Here is a 20,980-nt window from a genome sequence, read left to right as displayed (position 1 = left end):
TAAAGGATGATTTTAACTCATAATTAAGTTGATCTTGTGATATATATATGTATCTTGAAGAGATGTTAGATCCTTGGTGGTTTTCTTTGTGAGAAACTATAACCGATTCTCTGTAATTGTATATGAAAACTTAATGATGTGATCAAGTATTAGTATCGATTAGATCATATAAGCAGAGTACAACGTACATCAATTGGTTTTATGATAATTTCAAGTTTTCCCAAGATTAGAGTGGAATTTGCAAGAGACTTGGCATACAAGAAAGCAATAAAGCTGTTTAATCCACCAAGACAAGTATGTAGATAACTGTCGTTATTTTCAACAAGAAAAAGTAGAAACACATAAAGAAATAGTTGGGGTTTGGCTCATAATATGTTATAGATCTGTCCAAGTAAGAAAGGAGAAACTCTTTGGGTAAAGGATCCAAATAAGATTTCTTATACATGAGCATTTCTCGCATTGTAACACCAGAATGAGCCAAAAAAGGCTCTTCACATGTCTTTGTTTGGTAGTGGATAAAGAATTTTAGTTAAACAGTGTGGTTGGGGTCAAAAATAGATCACGGACTGAATATATTTGCAATCACACACGCATACAGACATTATCATCAAAAAGATCAGAAGAGAGTGAGCGAGTGAGATTAGCCACAATGTATCCTCCTCTCCTCTATCTCCTGCTTCTGACTTCATGCTTGACACATCAAGCTCTAGGCCGTGGTCGTGGCCGGTCACCACCGGATGCAAGCGTGGACCCTTCTTCTCGCATCACAGTCGTCGGAGTTGTCTACTGCGACACGTGTTCTATCAACACTTTCTCAAGACAGAGCTATTTCTTACAAGGTCAGGGATCTTGATTTGACATAGCATGAACTATCTTACACTTTAAATTATCTTTTGGGATTATTCAAGAAACTGAATGGAAACAGAATACCATTTTACTCATTCGATACAATTCGGTTTTGATTCGATTTCTATCAGCACTTTCTCAAGAAAGAACTATTTGTTCTAAGGTAATCAAGGCAGGGATCTAGATTTTCACATTACAAGAAGTGTCCTCAGACTTTAAGTTATCAAGAACTTGTCAATCCTGTTTGAAATCGGATAAAAACCGAATACCTCAATAGATTGTTTCAGTTTATGTTCCATTTGATATGGTTTTGGTTTCGATTTGGATTGTTCATAGGATATAGAAGAAGAAAAAAAAAAACAAAAACGATTCAGTTTCATCTTTTATCTGTGATTTGGTACAGTTCCGGTTTGATCGGATCGGTTAAGCCAGTCTATGTTCTTTCTCAGGTGTGGAAGTTCATGTGACATGTAGATTCAAAGCAAGTTCACCAAAAACAGCAGAGGAAGTGAACATATCAGTGAACAGAACAACAAACAGAAGCGGCGTTTACAAGCTCGAGATCCCTCACGTTGACGGCATCGATTGCGTCGATGGAATAGCCATAGCATCTCAATGTAGCGCTAAGCTACTCAAAACATCTTCCGACAACAACGGAGGCTGCAGCGTCCCCGTTTTCCAAACCGCAACCAACGAAGTATCTATCAAATCAAAACAAGATCGTGTCTGTATCTACAGTTTAAGTGCACTCAGCTACAAACCTTCCCACAAAAACACCACACTGTGCGGCGTTGGCGGCAGGAAAAGACATCACCGCCGAGGGAAAGAGGAGGAGGAGGAGAAGAAGAAGAAGAAGAAGGAGAACACATTTAGAGATTCGAAATTCTTCTGGCCATATCTGCCACCGTATTGGTTCCCTTGGCCATACCCGAATATGCCTTTGCCGACTCTACCGCCGCTTCCGTCTTTCCCTTTCCCTTTTCTACCTTTCGGAAACCCGAATCCCGCATTGCCGGCACTCGATTGGAAAGATCCGACCACTTGGATACCTTATCTTCCACGTTTTCCTCCAGGAGATCACAATCTTTAGGGACCAGATTCTTCTCTTTACCAAACACATTTGGCTTCCTCTGTTTCATTTTTTGTATGTTGTGATTCCCTCTGTTTTGAGGTTGATTGTGTGTGTTTATGATTTGATTACTTATTAATGTGTAATTATTCTTCAGTTACAGAAGTTTAAGATTTGGTTTAAGGAGGAACGTTTTGAAGGATTTTGGTGTAACAGAGCCATTTGTTTTCTTACAAGACATTGTTAACGTCAATGCAAGTCCATGAACGATGAAGCATCAACAAGAGGTTAGTACGCTAACACGAGTGACTGCGATCAGCTGTTTTGTATTTCTTGTCAAGACTCATGGAGATTGGTTGATTTGCATGATTGACCTTGATTAACAAAAAACCACTTCATGCTTACAAACTAAGTTGGGGTCTTTCACAAAAGTCTACTGAATATAAACATACTGCTGAAGGCTAGAAGTTTCATGTACATGTACAAACCTTAAAACATAAACCCAAAAAAACTAGAAAAGAGTTATCTTGACACCTGTGCTTACAACATACGTTTTCCTTTGAAGGTCTCCACTTGCTTCTTTAACCCATCGATGACATCGGAAGCTTCCTATAGCATTACCAAATAATTTGAGTATATATGATAAATTTTAAACAAAAGTGGATATTTTCCCTGTGGTAAAATTTTACAAAGGACTAACCCTTAGTTTCTTCCTTAAGGCATTCTCAGTCACATCTCTGCGGGCTCTTTCTTCATGAAAGATTTTATTCACTCCCTCCTGACGATTTTCCAAGTTTTGGATCTTAACTTTTGACTCCTTAAGCTGGTTCAATATCATATGTTAGTTAAAACAATGACATTTATACTTTTTTGTAAGATAAAGAAAAGCTGTACCTGAAACTCGAGCAGTTCTTTCTCTCTCTGCGCCTTCTCCAAGTCTTGGCTCTTAGCTTTTGACTCCTTAATCTAGTTCATCATAATAAGCAAATGGAATTTATTATACATAGCCAAAATCACATGACTTAATTTTGTAATACATAGAGAAAAAAAACTTACTTGCAACTCAAAAGGCAATTCCTTATGTCTCAGCGCCTTTTCCAAGTCTTGGATCTTAGCTTGTGATTCCTTAAGCTGGTTCATCATATTAAGAGATGGATTTTATTATAAATCGCCAAAACACTCAAAACGATATAATTTTGAAAGTTAAAAAAAGAAACTTTACTTGCGACTCAAGAAGCAGTTCTTTCTCTCTCTGCGCCTTTTCTAAGGCTTGGATCTTAGCTTTTGACTCCTTGAGCTGGTTCATATTGATTTCAAACGATGAAAATTGAATTTCGCGAAAAAAAATCATAAGACAATTTTTTTGTAAGAGGAAAGAGTTTTACTTGCAACTCAAGTAGTGTTTTTTCTCTCTGCAACTTAGAGACCACTTCGGCTGACTCCTGTTTACCCTTCTGCAACTCTGCTTGTACATTAACTGAGCTTGTTTCTTCCAAACTAAGGAACAAGAGAGATTTCGAGTTAATATGGTACCTTAAGAGAACATTATTTTAGAATCAAAGGAAACCTCAAGAGAGAGAGAACCTTATTCCAACACGGTTTCTGTCCGTAGACCTACTCTCAGGTTGTATATTCTTTACACTTGCTTGTGTATTAACCTATTTTGCAGGCGAGAATTATTAGAGACTCATATATACTGCCAAATGATTTATATATTAGTACAACAAGCTTTGTTTTTGTACCTGAGGGATTTGGTTTCTAACAAATGATTCAGAATTTTGCCTGCTTCTAGCTAGTACTGCAGTAGAAGATGATCCCCTATCAAGGTTTGTGGTGTAGATAGGTCGAGCTGGTACTGTAACATTACTTTCATAATTCTTCTGTTTCCGTCTTGGAGCATAACCAATCTCATGGCACCTTGAAGACCTATCAAATAAAAAAACATAGCTTTTAAGTGAAAGTCCAAAACCTCAAAATAGCCTGAGATGTCTAGTGTAGTGGAGAATGGATAGTAGTACCAGTAGTGCTTTTGGTGATGGACCAATCTGCCTTCAAGCTTAGAAAGAACGGCAGTTCGCTCAAACCCTTGCTTATTGTGAGCTGGTTGTATGAAATTAGCTTCCAATATACCAATAACACCGCGTCCATCACTTCCAGCAGCATTCCAAACCCTCCAAAAAGGCTGATGAAGAATTCAAGCAGAAATGTAAGCAAGATCACAAACAAAAAAACTTATACTACTATGTGAATTGTATAAGTCACCTTGATAAGCCGGTTCTTATGGTAAACATTGAACCCTTGTATGTCAATGTGATGGTGAGCATCTTTCACAAAGCCAAGCTTTATAGTAGCACACATCTGTTTTTTTTTTTTTTTTGTTAATTTGGAAAACACAGAGAATATAAAAGATTGTTTCGAGGAGACTATGAAAAGTAAGATGACTAAGGTAAAGTATTACCTCGTCTTGATCTGATGACCATTCTGGAGAACGCACAGGTTTGTATGTTTTCTCTTCCTTCATCATCATGTCGTCTAAGATGCTGTGATGTTCAACATCTTTTCCACGAAGAATGATTCTGAAATTTGGTGGGCGTTTGAGATACAGAATCGATGCATAACTCTGCATAGAGAAAAAAAATAAAATAAATGAACACTTGAAGAAGAATAGTTAGCAAATTGCAGTGTGTTAAGAGACATGGAAACCGCATACACGTAGTGAGTGTCGGTAAGTTAGGAAATGCCTCGAGTTAGGATAAGCTTTAGCCATTTCGATGTTCTTCTCATCTCTGTTTACACCTCTGAGTTGGATATCCTGTAGACAAAACACATCATCATTAAATTGTTACTTATATTAGTCCCAAATTGACAGTATTGAAAAAGTTTTCTTGGTAGTGATGTTACATGAGGGTCTGTATCAAAGTCAAGTTCCAACTTCCCTTCATCGTCCTCCCATAGATTATAAATCACGATCCGAGTACCTTGCTCTTCTAGATGATCAAACTGCACCACTTAACGAGTATGAGATACAATAAAAAGGTAGTTTCTTGATCGATAAAAAGAGAACATATATAACAGAACCTGGTCCAATAAATCTTGTTCGGATAGATAAGGTGACCACTTCACTATGGTCTCTAAATTATCAGACCAGCCATCTCTGGAGTTATAAACTATCTCCTTCCACTCGTTATCGACTAACTCATAATCAACCTACGCAGTGGAAAAAGAAACAAAGTTTAAGACGTAATGTTAAGTTTGAGAAGAAAAGCAATCTAAATAAAAAATTTCATTTTTTACCGTGGGGACAATTGCTTCACATTTTCTTGTCTCATAAAGAAAGGTATATGATAGCATACCAATGCTCTGTGTCGGACTAAAACAGAGATAAGAAAACACAGTTAAAATCGACAATGCCAAAGCAAAAAGAAGGTAAGAGCCATAATAATGATGTTGTGAAATGACTCACTTGTTTCCATTGGTTCCTCGACAACGTGAGAAGACAATTGCATCAGCACCAAGCCTCATTGTACTAGTTTTGAAGCCATTTCCATCTTCATTGTTTATTTGACAAATTTGAAGATTAGTTGATGCCAAAAAATAGCTAAAAGACAAAAAAAAAAAAAAAACTAGGAGAATGAATTTGAAAGGCTTACATTGACCAACCCTATCAGCCATATTGCGTTTTCTAGAATAGCCTAAAGAAAGGCACTCTCTAAACGTACTAGGATTCATCCCACCTCCATTGTCTGCAATGCATCAGTTTAGAGATTTCATAATCAGTCATATATAAAAGCAGTGGTAAAGGTTAATTAGCACAACCAAGAAGTTTGACTAACCTTCGACAATTAGAATGTTGCTTTTCTCGTCTCTTTCATTAGTTGCTGAATTCACATGAACATATGTAGCCCCATTATTTACCTGTGTTACATAATACATTCTTTAATGAGGTTCTGATTATGAATAATAAAAATTGACCAAGGAAGACTAACGAAGTCATGGTGTTTGACTGATATGGACATATATGGTAGAAATCTTTATATTTATTAAGTATAAGTTACCTCGTCTAGAGAATTGTCAAGAAGCTCAGCTAAAGCTCCAAGTGCCCATTTATGGCTTGTGGCGTTGGCATGAAGAAATTGAGGATGGACCCGAACCGCCGCATCATTGCTACCTACTTGCATGCAACACAAAATTCACCCAAATTAGGGTTTCGGAATTGCAAAGAAAGATCTCAATAATCTCAGTTAAGGTCAAGGACAAGGTTGAATTACAATAGCGAGGTAGAGGCACAGATTCGTCGTCATCTCCAGCTTTCCAAAACTGTCTAGAGAGCTTCGGAGTTTCAGGTGGCACGATCGTCAATGGTGTCACATCCAAGGGCACAATTTTCTTGCAACTCTCAGAGGTGCTCTCGATCGTCGTGATCCTTGGTTTCTTGGTAGACAAGCTATTAGTATCATCATCATCATCCTTGTCATAGTTTCTTAAATCTCTTTTGAGTCCCGGATGGGAAGAGCCATCACCGAGGGTCGAATCGGTAGCGCCTGATTGGGATTTAGGGTTTGTGCTACCAGAATCGGTCATGCCTCCGATCACCGACCGCGGTTTCTGAGGATTGATTTGATGAGAAGAATCCATGGTTGCAGTAAAACAAGGTTCTAGGGTTTCGAAGCAAGCCTGAAGTGTGAGAGAGAGAGAGAGACGTGAGACACCACTCGGACTAGTCAAGTAATATGGAACGTCTTTATAGAAAAGAGAGTGGCGCCACTTACAAATCAACCGTCCAGCTTCCCGGGCCCAATTACTATCGTATCCTCAGGCCCACCTGCGCTATCAATTGAAGAAGTAATTAGTTTTTTCTTCTTCTTCTTAATTTGCTCTACCTCTAATGTTAAACGCTTCCATCTTGCTATTTTGCAGCAAAGCTATGAGAATCTTAAGAGAAACTTTGAATCAGTTGTGTAGAGATTATGAATATGAAAACAAGATTTAAAATCTTTTAGCTGAAAAATAATAATCAGTTTTGCTTTGACCTGAATCAAAATACAAAGAGCGTTCAGATTTTTGATTTCGATTAGAAACTTAATAAGTGACAAAATAATTTGAATGATTTTAGAGTCGACGGCTAAAATATAAAAAGGTATAACGAATGAGGGATTTAGGGTTGCATATGAGATAGCCTATATTTATATTAGCTAATAATCATTACTTTTCTATATCAACTTGTTTTTGGTCAACCTTTTACACTAATTACCTTATTTTAAAGATATTTATTAACATTTTTAAAAAGCGATATTTTCGAGGGAGTGTTATTTTAGATCGATACTTTCGAGGGAACGTCGTTTCATCATATACAAGTTTAACACATGTAATTTATAACTTAATATATGAAAATCTAAATTCATTTTAGAATACATTATCATCTTTTTGACTAATTTATCTTTTGTTAAAGAGATATATATGACTATGTTAATTTACGCACAACGCACAATTAGTTTTAAAATAAATTGATCTCATTATATAAAAATATTACAAAAAAATAACTGCATAATCAAAATAGTTAATACATTATTTAGGTTTTGTATATGTAAAATAAATTGATCTCATTATATAAAAATATTACAAAAAAATAACTGCATAATCAAAATAGTTAATACATTATTTAGGTTTTGTATATGTATTTTTTTTTTATCAGATTAGAATTCATTAGTTTACTAGTTTGTGATGTTTGCACATTGCATAGGTGTGTTTTTAATTTCATAAGATCAGAGGAGCTGACTCTGTGACCCAGACAGACCCACTAAAAATGAATTGACTCGATTGGAGGCCACGTCACCAACAGTGGTATAACAGTAATTGACCTCGAATATAATGTCTCGCAGACTCATTCGTGCTTATTATCAGTTTATCATACACACATACACACTCATCGTCGTCACTCACCAACCATTACCAATTACCAACAAACGCGAGCACAGAGTTTTGAGCTCCCATGGCGGCCTCGTCGATGACTCTGGTTCGTTTCCATTTCCGTTTTTTTTTTCAGTTTGATTTTGTGTTACCTTTGCGCTTCTTCGTATTTTTCTTCTTCTCATACTCCTATTTTGGTATTTATCATAGTCAAATCCAAAGTCGCTCTCAGCTCAACCACCGAGATTTTATCAGATCAATTCCTCCGCTCTCACATCTACTTCTTTCCGATTTGGTACCAAATCCGCCTTCGATTCAATCTCGTTTTCGTCTTCAACTCCCTTCTCCGCCTCATCGCTCCTCCTTCATACGTCTTCTCCCAAAAGAAACCACCGCTGCTTCTCGGTTCAATCGAATGCTGAGGTTAAGAATCCTCTCATCTCCTAATCTTTTGTGTGGAAAACCATGAAGCGGGGTTGTGTCATTTTTGATGAATTTGGAATATTATTGAGCCGATTGATTCTTATATTCAGCTTAGTCCTTGGGCTTTTCATTTGATTTGACAATCTTAGAATGTGGATTTTCGTATTACAGCTTGTTGCCGAGCCCCAATCTAAAATCACTCACAAGGTGTATTTCGATATAAGTGTTGGAAATCCAGTGGGCAAGTTAGCTGGGAGGATTGTCATTGGATTGTATGGTGATGATGTTCCCCAAACTGTGGAGAACTTCCGTGCTCTATGCACCGGTAGGTCCAAATATCATATCATAGGAGATATTCCTTTGCACAAGTATGTCGTTTATATGTCTATGACTGTGATTGATCGTTGCCCAGGTGAGAAGGGATTTGGCTACAAGGGTTCAACATTCCATCGTGTCATCAGAGATTTCATGATTCAGGGAGGAGATTTTGAGAAGGGCAATGTGAGTTTTTTTTTTTCTGGCTGAACTCCTTATATTGTACCATTGTTCTCTGTCTTTTGTTAGCTTCATTTGAGTTCTTATTCTGCTCTATCTATTCCTGAAAAACAACATTCTTACATTAAGGCCTCTCTCAAATTAAGAAACTTCACCACAGGCAAATGTATATTTTCCTGACAGTGGATGTGTTTAGCTCTTTTAGAATATATAATGAGTGGAGTATGCTCCTATCCGCAAATCTTTTTTGATTGCCGTGGAGTTCCTTGAATTTTCCCGCTCTACATGTTCTAGGTAGTGGGGTAGAAACCTTAAAATGTAGTTTCTGCCAAAGGTCAATTTAAAGTAAGCTTGAAGCATACCATGATGGCAGGATGTATATTATTAAATTCTTGGATGTGATACACACGAGAAGTTAAGTATTGCTTTGTAAGGAAGGATGCTTGAGTTCTTACTTTTGCGCATTTAGAGTTTTTCTTAAAAAGTACATACATTTGGATCCATTTATAGGAAAAAGCCTGAGCTTGGAGAGCTTTCTACAGAAAATGCTCTCTAATTTGAAGATCAGTGGCTTTCTAACAAATATCCCTTCCCATTTTAGACTTTTGTTCTTTCATATAAGTAAAACCTGGGCTGGAGACATAAATTGTGGTAGGGAACATATATACCGTTTCTTGGATATATAACTAGCTATGGATCTTCTCTGCATGCCTCATCTAGAAATTATATTGTTATTTTCAGTTTCGGCACATCTCAAAAACTGAAGGTCCTTCTAGTAACTGCTACGATAGTTCCATTATAATGATACAGAAGTCTTATTGTTGAGCAGGGAACTGGAGGTAAAAGTGTATATGGCAGTAGATTCAAGGATGAGAATTTCAAGTGTAAGTTTATTCTTATTTCACATGTAACTCTGTTTCCTTCCTTTTCATTCTTCCCAGCTTTTTCTTTTCTTTTTTTTTGGCCCAGCTTTGCTTTGTCATTCATACTCAGAAGTCAGAACCTTTCCTTTTATAATTTTTTCATGAGAAGTAATAATTTGCAATACGTTGTAGTATCCCATGTCGGACCAGGAGTGCTAAGTATGGCAAATGCTGGTCCTAATACAAATGGAAGTCAGTTCTTCATCTGCACTGTGAAGGTAAAACTTATATATCCCTCACTGGTTAAGGCCTATTCTTATATTAGAAGTTATATCATATAGGTAGGCAAGAATCTAGCTCAGTGTCATCCTCGAGTGTCAACAATCCATCAGAACACAGTTATTATATAGAAATCAATTAGCTGAACTAGAGAATAGATTATTGACATTGGATTTAGATTTTCAGCGAATAACCATTTGATCTTTGTTGGTAAGTTGAGTGTATATCAAATTAATATGCAAAATGATGTGGACAGACTTCATGGTTGGACGGAAGGCATGTGGTGTTTGGGCAAGTAATTGAAGGAATGGAAGTGGTGAAGCTGATAGAGGAACAAGAGACAGACAGAGGAGACCGTCCCAGAAAGAAAGTGGTCATAGCAGACTGTGGTGAACTTCCAATGTCTGAAGCTTAAGTAAAAGATCTAAATACCAAAACCTTGTAGACATGAGATGGATCATATCTGTTTGCATTTTACACGCTTTCTTTTGTGAAATGGATTGTATCCCTTTACATCAGTGCAAAAATTAAAAAGTATTCCGCTGCCGGGGTTTGAACCCAGATTTCTACAGCGGATCAACATGTGCTACAGCGGATCTGTTGAACATATCTTTCATTGACTTATATATAAAGCCTAGTTTCTTAATGTAGGAATTTATATTCAAGTCCATGAAATATATGTTCACAAGTCCGTTTCTTAATTTAGGAATTTTGGTCAACTTTTTGGATACAATATATCTTTCAGAAGATCACAACCACAGAGACTTTTCACTGTAGAGATTAGAGAAAAAGAGAAACCCCTTTGCTTTATTTAATTAATTAATGGTACAGAATCAAGTGAACAATTAAAGCTGCAAAAAAAGAGACGTAGAAAAAGATTGAATCCTAGATAAATCTTATATCAAAGTGTAATTGAGACAACACAAACAAAGAAATGCTTTACTGGTCAAGGCTAACGTCACCCCATTGAACCTTATGCTTAGCAGCTAGATAATGAGCACCAACTGGACCACGACTGCCATAAGGATAATACTCAGGGATTCTCTTCTTCTCTTCAATCTCTTTAAGCAATGGAGTAAATAGTGACCAAGCTGCATCAAGCTCGTCACTTCTTATGAACAACCTTCTTTCTCCTTCTATTGCATCCAGCAGAAGTCTCTCATATGCATCTGGTATTTCTTTTGAATACCTTGCTGAGTATAGGAGGTTCAAGTTACTGCGATCTAATCTCATTCCTAAACCAGGGACCTTGTTGTTGATTTTCAAATAGATTGCTTCATCTGGTTGGACACGGATCACAAGCTCATTTGTAGCTTGATCAAGATTAGAACCAGTATTCCGGTTATACAAATTACCCGGAACATGTCTGAACTGTACCCTTATCTCTGCACTGTAATTTTACTTATCAGTAAGAGCCAATATGCAGAATTTCACAAGTTTGAAGTTATAGACACTACCTCCTGGTATGTAGTGCTTTGCCAGCTTTCATTAAAAAAGGGACGCCGTCCCATCTTGCATTGTCAATGAAAAGAGCAGCAGCTGCAAATGTCGGAGTCAGACTACCTTTTGGTACAGTTTTATCATCGGTGTAGGCTGGATATGTGACTCCTCCTTTCGTGTGGCTCTTGTACTGTCCTATTACCACATCTTCAACTTGAATTGGCCGCATTGAACGTAACACCTTAACCTGAGTTGTGCACGAGATTTTCATAATATGCTTTCGTGAACCAACACCAAAAATTTAAGGGGAAAAGATATCATACCTTTTCATTTCTGATATCCTCTGCATCCAAACTAACAGGTGTTTCCATGGCAAAGAGGGCTAAGATTTGAAGCAGATGATTCTGCATTATATCTCTTATTATTCCGTAGTTGTCAAAGTACCTGAAATAAACATACGAGAACAGAAAGGGAACATAAGCTTTCAATGCAGAAGAGATATTAAAGCCAGACAATGGTAAACAGGGAATTTACCCTCCACGTCCTTCAGTGCCGAAATCTTCGGAAAATATGAATTGCACATTCCTTATGTACTGCCTTGACCATAGCGGTTCAAATATAAGGTTTGAGAATCGAAGGACAGATAAGTTCTCGACTAGTTCTTTTCCTAGGTAATGGTCTATCCTGTAAGAACACAATTTGTAATTATCATATTAGCCCAGCATTTAATAGGGTCATCATTTCAAGAAAAACAAAGCTATAAATGCAAATATCTCCCACCTAAAAATTTGATCTTCCTCCAAATATTGCTTAAGGGATTTCGTTAAAGCAGCCGAGGTTTCAGAATCTCGACCAAAAGGTTTCTCGACGATGACCCTAGTCCATCCATTGACAGAAGAAGCAGAAGTGCTTGCACATTTCACAGCATCTACAAATATATTTGGTGGGATAGACAAATAAAAGAGGCGGTTTGAGATTCTTCCCGCCTGCAGAAAATAAAAAGGAAGTTTTACATATATTTGAAGAGAACAGATATAAAGGAATTAAAGCATTATTGTTGAGAAGAAGTTGAAAGCAGAAAGTTTTATGAAAATTTGGCAGTGGAACACATAAATACCTCATGTTCTTTAAGCTTCTTGTCCAGTTCAGTAAAATGCTCCGGAGAATCATACTGACCAGAATGGTAAAAACATCTCTTGAGAAATTCTTCCATCTTTTCACCACAGTTTGCTCTGAAATCCAGATGGAACAATGGCATAATACTTAATAATATTCACAAACCCACAAAAAGACTTGTCCTGGCAAAATCCTAGAAAAAAGATGGTTTTAAACCGTAAACGGAAACTTCGAGAGACACAACTGCTCACCTCTTATCAATTCTGCAGGTCAGGGTTTTGCTGACCATGTTTCTCAGCTCAACATCAGTCATCTTACTCCTAGAATAACCGTATATCGTAAAATGCTGCCACACAACAAATTCAAATCGTCAATCATCAGGTTTTAGGATGTAGAGTGCAAAACACACACACACACACAGAGACGATAAGTCGATAACAAAATAGCAAATGATGGATATATAAAAACAATCATCTAATTGGCAAGACCTCGGGAAGACAGCCTTCGTAGTAAAGGGCGAACAGAGCGGGGAATATCTTCTTCTTAGCAAGATCACCAGAGGCTCCAACCACCGTGATACTAACCGTTGACTTGTTTTGACCATCAGATTCTGCTCCAACCTTGGCTGCATCTTGAGATAGAACTGATAGCACCTCGTCTTTCAATCCCTTATGAGAAGACTTATTCTCTGTGGGGTTTGAATCGGTGACAATTGCACCTAAAAACACAATCTTAAATATTATAACAATACCTAATGATTCCATGAGTATTGACAAATTCCAGATATGTAAGGTATCCAATTCAATTGCACTTAGGTTCGATCAAAATCCCATACAGAAAAATAAAGAGAGAATCGAGCTAACCATCTTGCATAGAAACAGAAGCACGAGCAGACTTGCTCTGGAATCTGACACAAAGGTCATGAAAATCCAATCCTCGAGGAGAAGCAGACAGGAACGAGAGTGATCGATGCCGGTTACTTTTAACCGGTGAGAAAGAAGCTGAATAACCGGAACGATATGATCGGGAGCTAACGGAGGATGACAAAGCAGCCATCTTCAAAGATACTAGTATCGAGAGAAGGGAGGATTGGGGGCTAAAGATGAGATTTTTTAGTTAGGAAAGGAAGAAGAACATAAGAAACATCGACAAGGATTTTAAGGGGCCATTTCTGCAAATAGAAACCTTTTGAGATCTCCCAAAGGTTGTCTTTTGTCTTTAAAACTGCTCACTGGTGTGCTGTGCTGGTATGGCTACGTGAAGGGCTTCTGACTGCAGAAAATTATATTTAATATTCAATTCAACCAAATACCCCAAGTGGACGGATCTTTTTGCTTTCTCCTCTTTCATAAGAGATCTCCGAATATACGTCTCTGATGCTTTCTTTGCCATTTGAGCTTCTTTTTGTTTTTGTATAGGTAATATCGTGAGCCTGCTTTCAAATTACATGTGTAATTGCTGATACAAATATAGTTTGTTGGAAGCTGAAGATTCTGCTCTTTTTTGGGAACTTTTCATTTCAAATAGTCAAAACAAAAATGATGATGAGTTTACACTCTGACAGCCGCAAACGCTTTAAACAGACAAGAGAGAATTTCCCGTTTACATCCCCAATAATGAACAAAAAATCATTACTCTTCTCAAAACTACAAATGATAAAAACAGCTTAACAACCCTCCTCGCAGGCCAATAACCTGCACAACTCTTCAGCTCTCTCTCTCTCTCCCTAACATGATCCTCTCTACCAACAACAACAGTATTAAAACTACCAAAAACCCTCAAATTCTGTGATTTTGAAGAAAGCTCAACATCAAAGAACCAGGGCGACTTTCTCATGAGATATCAGCGGAGATGGATTTGCAATCAATGGCTCGTAATGGTCTGCTCCTCCACCACACCAACCTGAACCAGTGAGATCATTTTAGTACCTAATCCATACATATAGATGTAGAGAAAGGGTGTTTTTTTATTAATTTCATACCTGTGCCTTTCATGAATAGAAAGACTGGGACATCAAGAACTTCACTTCTTGGTTTGTGAGGAAGGAAGAACACACAGTTCTCTTCCTCTACCATCCCATCTGATCCATGCGCTTGCACCTATAACCACCCAAATTTCAAAACTTTAATTTGATGTAATTTGGAAAACACACAACCAAGTAACAAACTTGATAAGCAGATTACTACTACTACTACTCACCACATAGATTTCTCGTTTGAATTCTGTGGCGAGACATTCAATTGCAATGTCATCCCCAAATGCAGCTGCATGTCCTTCTCGGTTCTCTTCTACAGATAACAACCCATCTTCCGTATACTGCAAGGTGATAATGTCATACTCATCCTCTGATGACCCTGAAATCGACATGTACTTTGCCCAACTAAGTCCATCATTCACCGGCAGACACCTCTCTCTGTAGATTGACTCTGCTGCAGTTTCTCTGCAATGAAGGAAAACAAGAGTAATCAATAAACCCAAGAGCCCAAAGAGCATAATTTCACCTAAAGGTTATAGCTTTCTTTATCATGAGAAGAAGCACAAGAATGCTACATTTGCTATCTGATTTCCAAATTTCATATTAACCGTATGCTCAAGCATCAAGATCCAATCCCAAGAGAAACCAGATCTGAATCTGGAGCTAGCAAAAAGAAGGAGCTAAGTACCTCTGCATCCCAATCTGAATAAGCTCTTCAATGGCGGAATCTAGACTCTCCCGTTCATCTTTCTTGGCCAACAACTTCTCTTCCTGAACAATATGAATCCCCCAACCACTCTTCAGATCCGGCGAATACATATGCCTAATTGCATCCGTAATAACCGCCTTCTCTCCCTCGCTAACAGATCCGAAATCCTCCAAAAACCTCCTCACCGTACGCCGCCGCAAGTCTCGCGCGTCGATCCCACGCGCCTCCATGGCCTTGTGTGAAGCGGTGAACAAACAGTTACCGTCGGAAGAAACCTCTCCGCCGTGAGAAAGACGGAAAACGACGGAAGCAGAGGATTCGTCTTTCCCAGGATGTTTCCACAACACACCCCTAGCGTGCAGCCGGCTAAGATGCCGTCTCTGCTGCTCCTCAAGACCAAAAACCTCATCCCAGGCCGTAGCCGCAGCCTCCATGGTCTTCTCGACCGCTTCAACCGCCGCAGCCGCCGCGGATTGGTCAACAAGATCCACATCTTCGATAGACACGGCGGCTGTCGAAGGTTCCCTCCACGGAACCGTAGGTGAAGGAGATTGAAATGTAGCCGTGGAATCACACAAAAGCTTACCCATTTCTTACAAAAAGATCTGCAGGTTTCGTCTTCTTCGTTCTTCAAAACGAAACTGCAAGAAGAGGAGAGAGAGAGAGAGAGAGAGAGATGTACAGTTTCGGGGCTCAACGGCTAGATATGGGAGGTGAGAGAACACGACTGTTGGAGTTAACGGTCAGATCTGTGGAGACTATAACGCGGGAGAGGAAAGTGGACAAGTGGCGCTATCTTAGTGGTTCACTTTAACCCCCTCTGACTAACGAATGGCTGAGGCTTGACCGTGCTCCGGTGGACCACGCCACTCATAACATTTACCCTATTTTCCCAATTTTTATAATATTATTATTTAATATAATCCTGTCGTTTTAATAGCTGGCGCATCATACTCTAACGTGCACATGGTGCCTCCTTTTTGGTAAATTACCAATTATAGGTAGACACATCAGCTTTTAGTAACGGATTTGACCAATGAAAGAGCTCGCTCACACGTATGATCTGTGTCAGGGATGGGGGGGGGGGGCTTTTCAAACGAGCTTCTGCGCCACATGTGCGGACTTGTCTTGGACGGCGTGAATAACGTCGTGAATCGCGCGTTAATGTAAACGGTATTTTCTCTTTTTTTTTACCCGTAACGGCTAGTAAAAATGGAAACCCTTGCTTTTCCTTTTTATTGCCTATTAGAGTTAAAAAAAAAAATGGTTAAATAAACCTCTTTCAGGATAGGGAGTTGATAAAAAAAACCTTAAGAGTTAATAATGTTGTAGTATAACTCTTAAAAATGCATACAGTAAATGAATAAAATGAGAACTCCTAATAAGTTCCTTGGACTAATTTCAATACCAAAGGTTTTACCATGAAAAATAATTTTAAATTTGCTTGCAAGATTTACATATATTATACTAAAAATCACTGATATAAAAAAAACAAAAAATATTGGATGCCATTTCAGTTTAGTAGGCCTGAGTATAGGGATGTGTGTTCAGAAAATGATGGCCTGTTTGTGTTTGAAAGCCCAGATATAAACAGGCCTCAAGTTCATGTCTTGATTGCGCAGGTGTAGTAGATTAGATACATTAAAAGCTCAAATGACAAATCCATCCGAATCTTAAAAAAGGAAAAAAGAACATCTTTCAGAATGACACAGGCTAATCATTAGAAGCAGCTCTATGAATAGATTTTAGAATCTTTTGGTAAGGTAAAGCTTAAATTTATTTAATAGAGTTTTGTTACAAAGAAATTAAGAAATTTACAATTTTACTTTTTTGGTCAACAAGATTTTATAATAATAATAATTGACATGAGAACATATTAGCAAAACATGTCCAACGTTTGGTACTGTTTTTTGACCGATACAAGAGGGTAGAAACAGAGTAGAAATGTAAATGTATAGTTAATTAAGAGCCATTTTGCATGAAACCGAAACGTACATCTGGAAATGAAACGTTTTGAAAACGAGAAACGAGTTTTTTATGATATTAAGATATGAAACGTTTCAGAAATGTTAAATATATTAACATTGTAAGTATCGAACATCAAAATAGAGAAAAATATTTGAAATAACATTTTAATATAAAAAAATATAAATATTAAATAGTTTAACTAAAAGATAAATATTAAAACACTCAAAGCAAAAAATTTAGATTTTTATATATATAATACATTCATTAAGCTAAATTAATATCTAAATTAAGCTAAAAAAATGTTGTAGCATTCATTTGTTAATATCCGAATGATGAATTAAGCATCCATTACTGATTTCACAGTAACAACGACATTTATATTCCATTCGCAAACAGTGGTTTTGATTTGATAAGACTTTGTTTCTATCCCACAACATCTGCTACTTAGCTTGTCTCTATATCTGAATATATACAGTCCGTTTTTATGAACTGTATGCACTAAATTAAAAATTTATATCCTTTTTTCATGTATCGTTAAGAAAATTCAAACCAACTCGTTTTAATAAAAAGCATCTATGAATATAGCAAATTACTGAATACTTGAACCAATGAAACAGTCGTCTAAAGAACAATAAACACTAAAATGGGAAGTTTTTGTTTTAACTTCCACTTTATTTTCCATTAGTTACCAAAGAATACGACGAAACTCGCAAAAAGAAGTATGAAAAAAAAAAAAATTGCATGGGTCATTGAGAAATTAACAAAAAAAAAAAAAAAAAGGTAGCTGCGGTGGGCCGTATATAATTGGACTCATTAGGAAAAAATAAAAATACAAAACATTTACAGTATAATTATATATTTAATATATTCTTCAGTCTCTCTTCTTATCTGAAAAAAAACAAAAATGAAATTAAAATAAATAATACTCTCTCCACTGACATTGGTAAAGCCATAAACCAAAAAAGAAAAAAAAAAAAAAAAAAAAAGACTGTTCATCATCATTCATCCTCTCTCCCAAGACCAAAAAAAAAAAAAAGAGACCATGAAAATGAAGAAGAAAGGAAAAGTTTACCCATCTCCACCACCTCCTTCATCATCATCTCCATCTTCTTCATCAAACCATCTCAACGAAGAAGACGATGATGATGTTTCTCTCTCTGTCTTGAAGCTTTTACCAGCGACGATTCTGGTTCTGGTGTCTGTTCTATCAGCTGAAGACAGACAGGTTCTCGCTTACCTAATCACCAGAGGAACCACCATTTCCGATCGAGGAAACTGCGGAAGAAGCTCTTCTTCGACCAGTAAGAAGAAGAGCAGCAAAAATCACAAGCCACCAGTTTTCGATTGCGAGTGTTTCGATTGCTACACTAACTACTGGTTCCGTTGGGATTCGTCTCCGAATCGTGAGCTTATCCATGAAATCATCGAAGCTTTCGAGAACCATCATACCGGTGGAGATAACAACAACAACAACAACTCTGCTTCTTCTCGCAACAAATCTAATAAGAGAGGTAAGAAGAAAGAGAAACCGGGTCGTCGGGTCACTGATTCGGATTATAATAAGCACCAACCGGGTCTTCGGGTTTGTGATGATAAGGATACCAAACCCGTCCTCGTGGAGCCTATGACCACCGAAACCACTACTGTTTCCGAGAGCCGACACGTGTCGTCTTCACCAGCTAGATTGAGTGATGATAAAGCTGAGGTGGATCAGGTTCATGTGGTTGAAGAGGAAGAATCGAAGGTGGTGGTATTGCCGGCGGCGGGGAGTATGACGGCGGGACACAAGGGAATAGCGAGGAAGGTTTTGCCGGACGTGTTGGGTTTGTTCAATTCCAACTTTTGGAGGCTTTGGAATCCGAACGCGTAAAATAAAGCATCATCCAACACCTTCTCTTTTTAAAAAAAAGTTATGCTTTTTTTTTTTTTCAATTTTTTGATGTTGCTGCTGTTTTCAGATTAAAAAAAAAAAAGTAAAATAATCTCATCATCATCTTATGACTAGACTCTGCTTTGGGTTATGTTTAATATTGAGATTCTTGGTTGGTAACAAAAACAAAAATGCAGCTCCTTTAAAAACCCAATAGTTTCTGTTCATGAAATTTATCTTTTTAACACCATATATCTCAAGTTCTTTCTTCTTCTCCATGGAAACTGTGATTGTGGTTGGTTTGAACAAATATATTTTGCAGGTAATATGTGCAATGTAGGCAATTTTGTTTGCAATTTTACTTGGTTTGGTGGTGAGAGACTCTAGCTAGTCTCTGTCTAGGCGCAGTACAACGATTTTTTTAAGAAGAAGTAGATTTGCTTAGGAACAAAGTTTTGTGGATTAGGTAGACTGTTTCGAAAGGTGGGCCAACTAATATATTTTTTTTCCTTGTGATTGAGGCATCCCCTCCTCTCCTTCACAGTGTGAGACTGTGGTGTCTCTCATTCCCCTATCTATCTACATTTCCTTTATCTATCTTTAAGGATATATCTTTAGCAACTTCCTTGTGTTGTTGTTTCTTTAGTAATATCTATGTTTTAGTTGTTTCACTTTTTTACCATATCCTTTATATAAGATACCTTTTTTTGGGGAAAATCCTGATAAGGTGTTTGAAAGTCTCAAATGACTCTATCTTCATACATGGTTCTAGTTCTGATCAAACCAGATCAGCTCTGAAGTTGAAGATGCCTCGATCACTGTAATCTTTAACTGTTAATAAAATGAAAAAAAGATTCAATACATAGAGAAGCTACAGAATCAAACTTGAGAGTCTGTAGCTAGTGACAACAATGGGGAACCTACACCAACTACTCCAACATCTCTTTTAATTCCATCAAAACTTATACTATTCATATTTATTAAAAAGGTCTTAAAGGTAGCTTAACTTCCCATATTTGGGCTCAATGCCAAATTGTTGTCTAACCCTTTATGTGGTCAATCCCAATATGTTTTCCTTAATTTGTGTGTTTGAAGTACTTAAACTAATAAATGTTTTCTATTATCATCTCTCTGATGATCGCCATAACTTCTGAGAGTATGCCTGATAAGAATTGCATTTTATATATAAAAAATATTGTCAAAAGTAACAAAGTGTATATGTTTTGATCTCCTACTAGCAGTAGTATCCTTGTTTTGTCCACACACATGATGACTTATTAATGAAGTTTGAAATGTCAGTCAGCAGGTGATCTAAGTTCATTTTAACAACACAGACAAACATTTGGTTTAGTTTAATATTAGGAACCCCAAAATTAAAACCAAGACTTGAACCAACCTTTGTAACCCAGTTTCCAACTGAATCAGTATAGTGTCAAAGAGACCTACCCGTTTAACCAATCAAATCTGTTCTCTGTCAATTGGTCACTAACCTTAGCTTATAGTTCTGCACCACTGACAACTCACCACAATGCACAATGATTCTCTCACCCAAAACCAGAAATAGACATGCACCACAACACTACTACAACTACCAAAGGCTTCTTAAGCCCAACAACAAATATCGACCCACATAACAGGCCCAAAGTTAATACAAGCTTTAGATGTGCTTTTCCACAAACAAAAAAGATTATATATAAAGAGGCTGCGACGAAGTTGGAAAAGAGAGAGATTGTAAAAGAAAGAAGAACACGTGCGCCCCCCCAAGAATATTCTTTTGAAGGGGTGGGTAGTAGGATACATGGATTCAAACATCTGATCTCTTCTTCATAATGAATTTGTCATATCTTCTTCTCCTTTTTTACTTTTGGGGGAGCTTTTGATTGAATGGTCGTCAAGCAAACATTGACTAGCAATAGTTAATGGTGAGCTACCCTCTACTTTTGTTTTCTCTCTTTTTGGAAAAATATATATTATATGTATATGTTTCTCTCTTTTTGGAAAACTATATATTATATGATAT

General features: G+C 37.3%; 6 protein-coding genes across 6 annotated transcripts; 3 read left to right on the top strand and 3 right to left on the bottom strand.

Annotated features, from left to right (window-relative positions):
* Positions 1-599: 599 nt before the first annotated feature.
* LOC17884615 lies at positions 600-2,128 on the top strand. Its single transcript, XM_006288239.2, has 2 exons — positions 600-839; positions 1,296-2,128. The coding sequence occupies exons 1-2, from the start codon at positions 650-652 to the stop codon at positions 1,934-1,936; spliced, it is 831 nt and encodes a 276-aa protein (XP_006288301.2). The 5' UTR covers positions 600-649; the 3' UTR covers positions 1,937-2,128.
* Positions 2,129-2,288: 160 nt separating this feature from the next.
* On the bottom strand, positions 2,289-6,717 carry LOC17884201 (protein MICRORCHIDIA 5). Its single transcript, XM_023781389.1, has 21 exons — positions 6,685-6,717; positions 6,184-6,589; positions 5,971-6,083; positions 5,749-5,830; positions 5,566-5,658; positions 5,379-5,463; positions 5,210-5,285; positions 4,994-5,122; positions 4,817-4,915; positions 4,626-4,727; positions 4,374-4,535; positions 4,178-4,273; positions 3,934-4,097; positions 3,658-3,841; positions 3,500-3,573; positions 3,301-3,412; positions 3,138-3,212; positions 2,972-3,046; positions 2,810-2,881; positions 2,616-2,738; positions 2,289-2,524 (listed from the first exon to the last, which is right to left on the bottom strand). Exons 2-21 carry the CDS (start codon positions 6,548-6,550, stop codon positions 2,456-2,458), a joined length of 2,352 nt encoding a protein of 783 aa, XP_023637157.1. The 5' UTR covers positions 6,551-6,589; positions 6,685-6,717; the 3' UTR covers positions 2,289-2,455.
* A 1,094-nt stretch (positions 6,718-7,811) lies between these two features.
* On the top strand, positions 7,812-10,428 carry LOC17884065 (photosynthetic NDH subunit of lumenal location 5, chloroplastic). Its single transcript, XM_006288428.2, has 7 exons — positions 7,812-7,928; positions 8,033-8,245; positions 8,417-8,570; positions 8,658-8,746; positions 9,570-9,624; positions 9,796-9,881; positions 10,139-10,428. The coding sequence occupies exons 1-7, from the start codon at positions 7,905-7,907 to the stop codon at positions 10,295-10,297; spliced, it is 780 nt and encodes a 259-aa protein (XP_006288490.1). The 5' UTR covers positions 7,812-7,904; the 3' UTR covers positions 10,298-10,428.
* Positions 10,429-10,662: 234 nt separating this feature from the next.
* LOC17882128 (glucose-6-phosphate 1-dehydrogenase 2, chloroplastic) lies at positions 10,663-13,807 on the bottom strand. The gene is made up of 9 exons (XM_006286678.2): positions 13,302-13,807; positions 12,927-13,156; positions 12,690-12,784; positions 12,440-12,554; positions 12,103-12,308; positions 11,857-12,006; positions 11,646-11,766; positions 11,340-11,569; positions 10,663-11,272 (listed from the first exon to the last, which is right to left on the bottom strand). The coding sequence occupies exons 1-9, from the start codon at positions 13,492-13,494 to the stop codon at positions 10,822-10,824; spliced, it is 1,791 nt and encodes a 596-aa protein (XP_006286740.1). The 5' UTR covers positions 13,495-13,807; the 3' UTR covers positions 10,663-10,821.
* Positions 13,808-13,937: 130 nt separating this feature from the next.
* LOC17882255 lies at positions 13,938-15,995 on the bottom strand. Its single transcript, XM_023780144.1, has 4 exons — positions 15,102-15,995; positions 14,638-14,878; positions 14,420-14,537; positions 13,938-14,340 (listed from the first exon to the last, which is right to left on the bottom strand). Exons 1-4 carry the CDS (start codon positions 15,710-15,712, stop codon positions 14,249-14,251), a joined length of 1,062 nt encoding a protein of 353 aa, XP_023635912.1. The 5' UTR covers positions 15,713-15,995; the 3' UTR covers positions 13,938-14,248.
* A 2,068-nt stretch (positions 15,996-18,063) lies between these two features.
* LOC17881634 lies at positions 18,064-19,174 on the top strand. The gene has a single exon (XM_006288973.2). The coding sequence runs from the start codon at positions 18,133-18,135 to the stop codon at positions 18,958-18,960; it is 828 nt and encodes a 275-aa protein (XP_006289035.1). The 5' UTR covers positions 18,064-18,132; the 3' UTR covers positions 18,961-19,174.
* Positions 19,175-20,980: the final 1,806 nt, after the last annotated feature.

The sequence above is a fragment of the Capsella rubella genome, unplaced genomic scaffold, assembly GCF_000375325.1.
Source record: "Capsella rubella cultivar Monte Gargano unplaced genomic scaffold, Caprub1_0 scaffold_6, whole genome shotgun sequence".
Taxonomy (NCBI): domain Eukaryota; kingdom Viridiplantae; phylum Streptophyta; class Magnoliopsida; order Brassicales; family Brassicaceae; genus Capsella; species Capsella rubella.
Note: the sequence above shows the minus strand (reverse complement) of the source record. Positions and strands in the feature narration are given on the sequence as shown.